The sequence below is a fragment of the Dendropsophus ebraccatus genome, chromosome 1, assembly GCF_027789765.1.
Source record: "Dendropsophus ebraccatus isolate aDenEbr1 chromosome 1, aDenEbr1.pat, whole genome shotgun sequence".
NCBI lineage: Eukaryota > Metazoa > Chordata > Amphibia > Anura > Hylidae > Dendropsophus > Dendropsophus ebraccatus.
Window position 1 is genome coordinate 206,745,230 of NC_091454.1, and position 9,795 is coordinate 206,755,024.

The following is a 9,795-nucleotide window of genomic DNA, read 5'->3' on the forward strand; positions in this document are numbered from 1 at the left end:
GACCACGCTATGCAGACCATGCCCCTCCTCCACTCCCCCTCCCACCCAGTACAGGGAGCTCTTAAACCAAAGCAATGCTCTAAAACAAAGTTACAAAGAGTATGTTAAGGGACTAAATTAGGTTCAAGAGGGGAGTGTTTTTAGTAAAAAACTGAGCTCAAGAACAAGAGGACACAGTGAGAGGTTAGTTGGGGGAAAGATCAGAAGCAATATAAGAAAATATTATTTTACTGAAAGAGTAGTAGATACCTGGAACAAACTTCCAGCAGATGTGGTTGGTAAGTCTACAATAACAGAATTTAAACACGCCTGGGATAGACATATATCTATCCTAAGATAATAAGAAAGAAAATACTAAAAGGGCAGACTAGATGGACCCAGTGGTCTTTTTCTGCCGACAATCTTCTATGTTTCTAATGGTAGTGACCTAATTGTGGTATTAAAATCCTTACAAAACCTGTGGCCCACCGAGAGCTTCATGGCATGGGTTTCCTTGGCAGAGCAGCTGTATGCAAGCCTTACATCACCAAGTGTCTGATGGAGTGGTGTACGACCTCCACCACTGGACTCTGGAGCAGAGAAAACGTGTTCTGTGCAGCAACACTTCTTTATTTGGCCTCTGATGGGCGAGAGTGGGGTTGGTGAATGTCAGGAGAACATTACCTGCCAGGTGTACTGTCTGGTGGAGGAGGAGTAATACTATATGGGTGTTGTCCGTGCTCAGCCTAGGCCCCTTAGTTTCATTGAAGGAAAATCTTAATCCTTCAGTATACCATGACATTGTGGACAATTGTCACCTCCAGCTTTGTGGGAACAGTTTAGGTTCGGCCCTGTCCTCTTCCAGCATGACTGCTCCTCCTATCTATCTATCTATCTATCTATCTATCTATCTATCTATCTATCTATCTATCTATCTATCTCCTATCTATCTATCTCCTATCTATCTATCTCCTATCTATCTATCTATCTATCTATCTATCTATCTATCTGTCTCCTATCTATCTATCTATCTATCTGTCTATCTATCTATCTATCTATCTATCTATCTATCTCCTATCTATCTATCTATCTATCTATCTCCTATCTATCTATCTATCTATCTCCTATCTATCTATCTATCTATCTCCTATCTATCTATCTATCTATCTATCTCCTATCTATCTATCTATCTATCTATCTCCTATCTATCTATCTATCTATCTATCTCCTATCTATCTATCTCCTATCTATCTCCTATCTGTCTATCTATCTATCTATCTATCTATCTCCTATCTATCTATCTATCTATCTATCTATCTATCTATCTATCTATCTATCTATCTCCTATCTATCTATCTCCTATCTATCTATCTATCTCCTATCTATCTATCTATCTATCTCCTATCTATCTATCTATCTATCTCCTATCTATCTATCTCCTATCTATCTATCTCCTATCTATCTATCTATCTCCTATCTATCTATCTATCTCCTATCTATCTATCTCCTATCTATCTATCTATCTATCTAGTTCCCCAGTCTGCCTCTTCCCGCGCCGTCTCGGCAGCACATGACTCCGCAGTAGATGGTAAGTACTTGTATAGTATTAGATTTCCGCTCTCTCTTTCATCCATCATCAGTAGATAAATCTGCTCCAGTAAAATTTCTGTTTGTTTCATTAAAATGACATAAACCCTGTGATAAAATCGCGGCCTCTTCCCTCGGGCACACATACGACTCTGCGCTCCGTACCTGCCAACATCTCACATTACAATACACCATGAAGTGGGTCAGGCCTCTAGTGTCCCGCACCACTGCTAGAGACGCTGTTACTGCACTAAAAGGGAGACCCCCCCCCCACCCATGTCACCTATGTATCTATGCTGTACATTATGAAACATTAACTATATTTCATTACTTCTTCACTTTCTTTCACTTAAATTGATTATTTCTGGAAATAGGGGCATTTAAAGGGGCAGTTCCATCTTGTACTGTTACGGGATTTCATCATGACAGTGAGGGGTAGGGACCACAGAACTTAACTAGCATGGATTCCCTGGGGAGTAAAGGGGCACGAGATACTGTTGCTTTTAGCAACCAATCAGATTCCAGCTCTCAAATCTCAAACAACCTTCTCAAAATAAAAGCAGCAACCTGATTGGTGGTTGCTAAGGGCAACTACTTTACTGTTCCCACTATAAATGGCTGTTGATTTCCCGTTTCTAGCGTTTACTTTACACGCCATGATGTATACATATAACAGAAGTCATGACCGAATTTATTTCCTCTTAGTTTTCCTGTTGTTCAAGCTTGTGATCAGCAGATATGAAGCTTTGATTTAAAGGTTATGTCCATCTTTACAACTGATTTTTTTTATTGTAATTCTTATGAAAAAAAAATATTTTTATAATCTATTTTTTTTTTTTTTTTTTTTTTTTGTCCTCTGTGGTGACTTGAATGGGCAACCACCAAACCACCAAATCGTTCATACAGATCAATGCAATGCTAATTGCATTGATCTGTTCAATCGGTGATCATCTAGTACAGCCTGCTTCTGGCTGTAATAGCATAATTGTCATGGCAGCCACAAGGCCTTGGGCTGCCATGACGGTGGATCTGTTCTCCGTGAACGCATCATGATGATCACATCCGATACCCTAATCCACCAGTTAGTATATGTGGCTTTGACAGCTGCTTCAATGGCTGTCAATGTCGATTACTCCTTACTGGCTGTGGATTTAGAGAGCTCAGTTCCCAAACATGCTCCACACACTCTTATTGGCCCTGTGAGGAAATAAACTTAATGGTTATTTAAGGAGTTAAAGATGTTTTGTTTTGTTTCTGCAGCTCTCCCAAACCTGTGTGTTTCCATGGTAACAGACAACAAACAAACTGTTGTAGTCTGATCTTGCAGTCATATTCCCCTCGGTCTCTTACTTCTTTCTAACCCACCAGATCTATTTTTAGCCAAAAATTGGAAAACAAAGTTTTTAGGGAATGTTATAAGTGAGCCTGATGAGGTAAGTCTTTAGGGCACGCTTGAAACTGTGAGTGTTGGGTATGAGATCTTTAGGTAGGGCACTCCAGAGAACTGGTGCAGCATGAGAGAAGTCTTGGAGGCGGGGGTGAGAGGTTCTGACTATGGAAGATGTAGTGTAACGCCATTAGCGAAGCGCAGAGAATGGGTAAGGTGATAGGTGGAGATGAGGGAGGAGATGTACGGAGGGGCAGAGTTGTGGAGAGCTTTATGGGTGAGGGTGTGGAGTTTAAATTGAATTCTCGACTTAATGGGCAACCAGTGCAGTGACTGGCACAGGGGGGAGACGTCAGTGGGGATAAGTCTGGCTGCTGCGTTCAGGACAGACTGGAGAGGGGAGAGTTTAGAGAGAAGAAACTGATAAGTATGGAGTTACAGTAGTCTAGACGGGAAAGGATCAGGGCGAGTGTCAATGATGAGAAATGGGCGGATTCTTGAGATGTTTTTGAGGTGGAGGTGACAGAGTGCAAGCGTTTGAGTAAAAGATAGATGCGAGTCTAGCGTAACCCCCAGACATCGAGCCTGATGCACAGGAGTTATGCTAGTACCACAGACTGAGAGTGAGATGTCAGCCTGAGGTTGGTTAGAGGGAGGGAATACAAGAAGTTCTGGTTTAGAAAGATTGAGTTTGAGAAATAGAGAGGTCATAGTGTTAGAGAGAGCAGATAGACAGTCACTAGTATTTTGTAAGAATGCAGGGGTGATGTCACGGGAAGAGGTGTATAGCTGGGTGTCATCAGCATAGAGATGGTATTGAAGGCTCAACCTGCTAATGGTCTGTCTGATGGGGTCTCTATAGAGGGAGAAGAGGGGACCCAGTACTGATCACTGGGGAACCCCAACAGTAAGACGTAGGGGAGAGGAAGTAGGGCCAGAGAAGGATATACTTAAAGGGGTAGTGCAGCGCTAAACAACTTTTCACTAAATAACACACATTACAAAGTTATACAACTTTGTAATGTATGTTATGTTAGTGAATGGCCCCCTTCCCCTTGAAATAGGAGGCCAGATCTTCAGTTCAGAGGTCAGTGATGGGTGTCTGAGCTTTGGGATTTGTGAAGGTAGACATATCCTTTAAGGCTTCTCCTAGCGATTCCTGGTATATTGGCAGATGTTTTGTTATGGAGGATGGATGAAATGACTGCATGGTGTTCAGGTGTAGAAGTGACTGACTCTCTTTTATTGTTTCAGATGAGCACTCTGGCCCCCCTCCATCTCACAGACATGGCCAGCCCGGCGCTCAGTCCCGATGATTCGTCCTTGTCGGCGGCGGTGAGCATCTCGCCCTCGGACTCCGAGAACCTCAGTCCAGATGAATTGGAGCTGCTCAACAAACTGGAGGAGCAAAACAGGTACGCACATCCCTTACAGTCACTTGTAGCCTGATGGACGGCCATCACTGGTCACCGCACCAGTCACTCACTGGGCTGCCCTTAGTTGGTGTCACCCATAGCCACCGAAAATGGTAGAAGCAAATAGTTGTTACTGGCAAGGCCGCCACTGTTTCTTCCTGGTGTCCTGAAATGCTGGAATCGCTGAAGGATTTACAGCTGAGAGGTTACACGGAATCTTAAGAAATTAATCATTAAGCCGGTGTTCTCTCTTTTCTGCTTAGTCTGATGTATCTGTTACTGGACGTCGCCTTTTATTGCCTAGGAGTCAGGGTGCTCCTCCCACTTATAGGAGAAAGAATGTGAAGGTGATGGGATCAAGAGCTCTTCATCCAAACATCTCAGTCATTGAGTCATCCACTTAAAGGGGTACTCCGGGGAAGAAAAAAAAAAGGATTTGTAAATGACTTCTATTCAAAGGAGAACTCCGGTGTTGTGATTTTTCTTTGAAACAGCAGCGGGGGGGGGGATGTCATATTAACCATCACTACTCACCTCTAGCCGTGCCTCTCCAGTGCTGAATCATCACTCTGGGTTTCGGGATATTCTCCTCTGTCAAAGTCACGACCTGGTTGATGGACAGCCCGCTCAGCCAGCCAGTGTTTGCTGCAGTCAGTGATTTGCTGAGCGGGCTGCCCATCAGCGGGGTCTGCATTTTCCCCCATTTTGTGCCGTCATCCAGTGGGGGAGCCGCTGGTGTTCTCCGCTGCCGGCTGTCAGTTATTTTAAATTGCCAGACTTCTCCTTTAAGAATTTCAAGTCTTCCAGTACTGTATGGCCTGCAGGAAGTGGTGTATTCTCTACAGTTTGACACAGTGCTCTCTGCTGCCACCTCTGTCCATGTCAGGAACTGTCCCCATAGAATCCCCATAGAAAACCTCTCCTGCTCTGGACAGTTCCTCATGGACAGAGGTGGCAGTAGAGAGCGCTGTGTCCGGAAAAAAATACACCACTCACGCTCTGATCTAGGAAACTGTTGGCATATGGGACCCTAATCCAGGAAAGTCCCTCTGGGGGGTTTAACCTGACCTGGGAGCGAACCTGTGGGTGATGGCCTCTGATGCCACCTACTGTGAAGCACATAGCGCTCTGGAATTAAGGACGCTTTATAAATAAATAATAATAATACTGTGAAGCACGGCATCTTTGACCTTTTAAAGGGACAGTACACACAAAAACACATGTATATGTAAACCAGGTACAAGGCCACGTAAAGTCACCTAAAATGCAACGGGTGGCCTCGGCAGCCTTGCCTTTTCCCCACATGGCTTCCTGGCACTTAATTTGGGCCAGATTAGGACGTAGTAGTTTACACCATAAAGGCAATAAAAACACACTTGGGAGACAGCAGCACAGATTGTTTAAGGGGGCCTCCAGCCCGAACAGTAGCCTCTTCCAAGGCATATAGAGGGGGTCCCAAGTGCAGAAACCTCCTTTATGGTTTCTATATGTCGTGAAAGGGTGAATAGCCAGAGATCTGTGATAGTCGCCTATGATTTGGGTCAATAGATGTGAATGACCTAGCCATGTACACTCCTATAGGTCAGTGACTAAGATTAACCCTTCACCTCTCCATGCTGACTGTGTGATGGATGAGGCTTTTGCAGTACGATAGATTGTTGTGGCAGGAGGCTGGCATGTTGGGTGGCTGAGCGTGCCCATACAGAGAGGGTGTGAATGTTACATTTGATCATTTCTATACAGAGCTCATTATAATGTGCCCAGAAAATCCTCCATGGCTGCGTGTCTGGGAAAGTCAGCTGCAATTCTCCCAGCAGGACAATGGCGTACAGATAGAGAAGCCAGGCGGCTTTCATCCCCTGCACAATGGCCTCTTTCAGGCACATGGGGCCGGGTGAATAGCGCAGGCTGGCTTCTTTTCCGATTTCATTCATACCAATTAAAGATGGCATTCATTACCATGTACGAGGCAGAATATCATTCCATCAGCTCTGTGTATAGTCCTATAATGACACCGATCACAGGACAGGCAGGGAATACTTAGTTATCACTTTGGCAGTGCAAATTTTAATGCCTCATCGATCAGGACTGCCCTCAAGGGGTAAAGGAAAGTACTGCAATATGGAGACCCCCATTCTGGAAAGGCTTTTGTCTATTGACTTTTACTGGTCTCATGTATTACATCGGGGTCAATCGCTGAGGCCTATGATTTTATATTTAACTGTGTATAGATATAACAGGGGATAGTGTTAAAGGAGAAGTCAGGTGTTTTGGGGTTTTTTTGTACAATCCGGCAGGGGCAGGGGGGAAAATGAAAGGAAACAGCTACTTACCTGTTCCTGTGCCTGCCAATTGCTGTGCCAGAAGGTCCGGGACCCCTACCTGAAGCCATTTTCCCCCCGAGTTGTGATAACGTCACGACCTGGGGGAAAATGCCTTACTTGGCTGATGGACAGCCTGCTCAGTCAGTCGGTGACATCCTGCCAGTCACTGACTGGCTGAGCAGGCTGTCAGTCAACCGGCTCGTGACATCAGCAGCAGAGGAGATCCGTGGTTCTTGGGCCGGTCAGATGACGGATCGCCAGCACAGGGAGAAATAAGTTAGTGACCTTTTTTTTTTTTAACCCCTTGGTAGTGCCACCCCCAGTGCACCGAAGACAAGGTAAGAAAATGACCACCTCATCCTCAGCGCCCTGTGCAATATAGGGACAAAACAGCAGTTTAGATTCCCTTTAAGGAGGGCAGACAGGACTAGGTTTCTGTGTTACTCTTAAGGTACCCGTACACTGCAGACTCTCCTGAGCTTCTCATACACATGCATTCACAGCTTGGCCGAGCATGCACATGTTCTGAATGGAGAAAAGGATGAGGCAATAGAAATCCAACATGCCTGATCCTTCTCCAACATCATCTGTCAGGGGAAGTCAGGAGGCCATGAGAGTCAGCAAGTCCTGCTGAAATTGGCAGATTCGGACAACTTCCAGTGTGTATGGGGTCTTTAAAGGGGTAGTGCGGCGCTAAAAAATTATTCACAGAATAACACACATTACAAAGTTATACAACTTTGTAATGAATGTTATGTCTGTGAATGGCCCCCTTCCCCGTGTCCCACCACCCCCACCCGTGTACCCGGAAGTGTGATGTGCATTATACATTACCTGATCCATGTCGAGCCCGTCCGCCATCTTGTGCCAAACGTCATCTTCGGACGGACGGACGAATCCCTGCCGCCGCCCCCCCTCCGCTGCCTCATAACTGTGCTAAGCCGCGATTGGCTGAGCACAGTTATGCTCAGCCAATAACGGCTGAGCGGCTGTAGAGCGGAGGGGGGACTGCGGCAGGGATTCGGCCGTCCGTCCGAAGTACACGGGCGGGGGTGGTGGGACACGGGGAAGGGGGCGATTCACAGACATAACATACATTACAAAGTTGTATAACTTTGTAATGTGTGTTATTCTGTGAATTAATTTTTTTGCGCCGCACTACCCCTTTAAGGAGGCAGATTTTGTTCTGTGGGGTGTCTCATAATAACATTCTCCTTGTTGCCTTTAGGAACCAATCACAGCTCAGCTTTCATTTTACCAGGGCAATGCGGGAAACTAAAGCTGAGCTGTGATTGGTTGCTATGGGCAACAAAGCGAATCTGACTATAAGACAGCGGCGTAAATCTTAACTATACTGTATAAGACATCAGGGGAGATTTATCAAACATGGTGTAAAGTGAAACTGGCTCAGTTGCCCCTAGCAACCAATCAGATTCCACTTTACACAGACTCTTTAGAAAATGAAAGGTGGAATCTGATTGGTTGTTAAGGGCAACTGAGCCAGTTTCACTTTACACCATGTTTGATAAATCTCCCCCATCGGCTTTAACCTAGCAGGAGGGATTCTTTTTCTTTGCTTTGACAATTATATAAACCTGATAGTTTTCGCAGTAGTCACTAAGAGGCCTTAGACTAGGGCTCCAATAGAGATGAACCCAACTCGAGCACATTCTGGTCCGACAGAGCCTGAGCGTGCAGAAGTTGGATACAGCCCTAGGGAGTCTGGGAAACATAGAGACAGCCTATAGCTATGTTCACACAACGTCCGGGTCACAGAACGGGCGGTCTCTGAAACGATCATCCCGCCCGGTACTGCAGTACCGGATGCGCCGCAGAGTTCCCACAGCATAGTATGGAGCTTGTGGCCGGAGCTGCTCACTCCATTGTGTGCACTGACAGGGTTTTTCTGCAGCTGCTATTCAGTGAATAGCGGCCACAAAAAACTGACATGTCAGTTTTCTACGGCGCCGCTAGGGATCCCGGCCGGAGTGTATACCCTGTGTATACACTCTGGCCGAGATTCCTTCAGAAGGCAGCATTATGTGAGTTCTGTGGGAATCGCGGCCATTGTAACAACGGCCATGATTACCAGGGAACTTACGTTGTGTGAACATAGCCTATAGCTGTATCCATGTTTTCCGGCAGTCTTGGGGCTGCATCCAGCTTCTTCAGCCACCGGTTATCAAATGCTGAACGTTCGGGTTGGGACGAACTTCAGGGTGCTCGAGGTTCATTCAACACTAGGGAATACTCCTTGAAGGCGACATGTACACATCTAGTAGCTCTCAGCTGTCTCTCTGACCGTTCATGTATTCTGAATGGAGAGAAGGATGATCAGCCGCATCCAGAAAGCTCTGGCAGCAGCTTATCTCCATGAATACAAAAGTGTTAAACTCCAACATGGCTGATCCCTCTCGCCCTGACATTATTTGTCAGGAGGCAGCCATACACACTCAGCCCTGGCCTTTACACTGATATGCTGCAATACAGAAGTAGTGAGGAGTATTATGGAAGTGATTAAAGAGACTCTGTCAGTAGGTGTATGGTGTCCTATCTCAGGGTGGCATAAACTAGTGACAGCTAACCAGAATGATGTATCAGTTACATTGTTCTGTGCAGCTGATCCAGAAATATCCTCCTGAATAACATGGACAAAAAGTAGTCCTCTCCATTATGTGCATGACCTCAGTAATCCTTGATATTCATGAGAAGCAGAAAACTCCACCCACCAGCTGCTGATTGGCCATTATCTATCCATGCTGTGTATAGGCAGTCAACTGTCAATCAGCAGCTGAAGGGCGGGGAAGGGGTGTGGCAAGAATCTTATTATCCTGCTTATTAGAAAAATGGCTGAACAGAATTATACAACTAATACACCGATCTGTTCAGCATTTCTGTCACTAGTCTATGCTGCCCTCATTTAGGACCAGATCACATGGAGTAAAAGCGATGGAATTCCATCGCAGAATCTCGTATGCCTCATTGTCATACAGTCTGTCTATGGGAGGGCTCATGCGCCTTTCCGCTCAAGGAATTGACATGTCTTTTTTTCCTTTGTGTGAACTGGCCCTTAAGGTGGAATAAACCTAATGACAAATTCCCT

General features: G+C 45.5%; 1 protein-coding gene across 1 annotated transcript in view; it reads left to right on the top strand.

Annotated features, from left to right (window-relative positions):
- The first annotated feature begins 2,615 nt into the window (after positions 1–2,615).
- The window catches only part of LOC138784208 (EVI5-like protein), a 23,046-nt gene continuing 15,866 nt past the window's right edge, over positions 2,616–9,795 (top strand). Inside the window, exons 1-3 of the mRNA XM_069959717.1 lie at positions 2,616–2,765; positions 4,208–4,368; positions 5,950–6,013. Of these exons, the coding sequence (XP_069815818.1) occupies positions 2,616–2,765; positions 4,208–4,368; positions 5,950–6,013 (375 nt within the window). The remainder of the gene's footprint in view (positions 2,766–4,207; positions 4,369–5,949; positions 6,014–9,795) is intronic.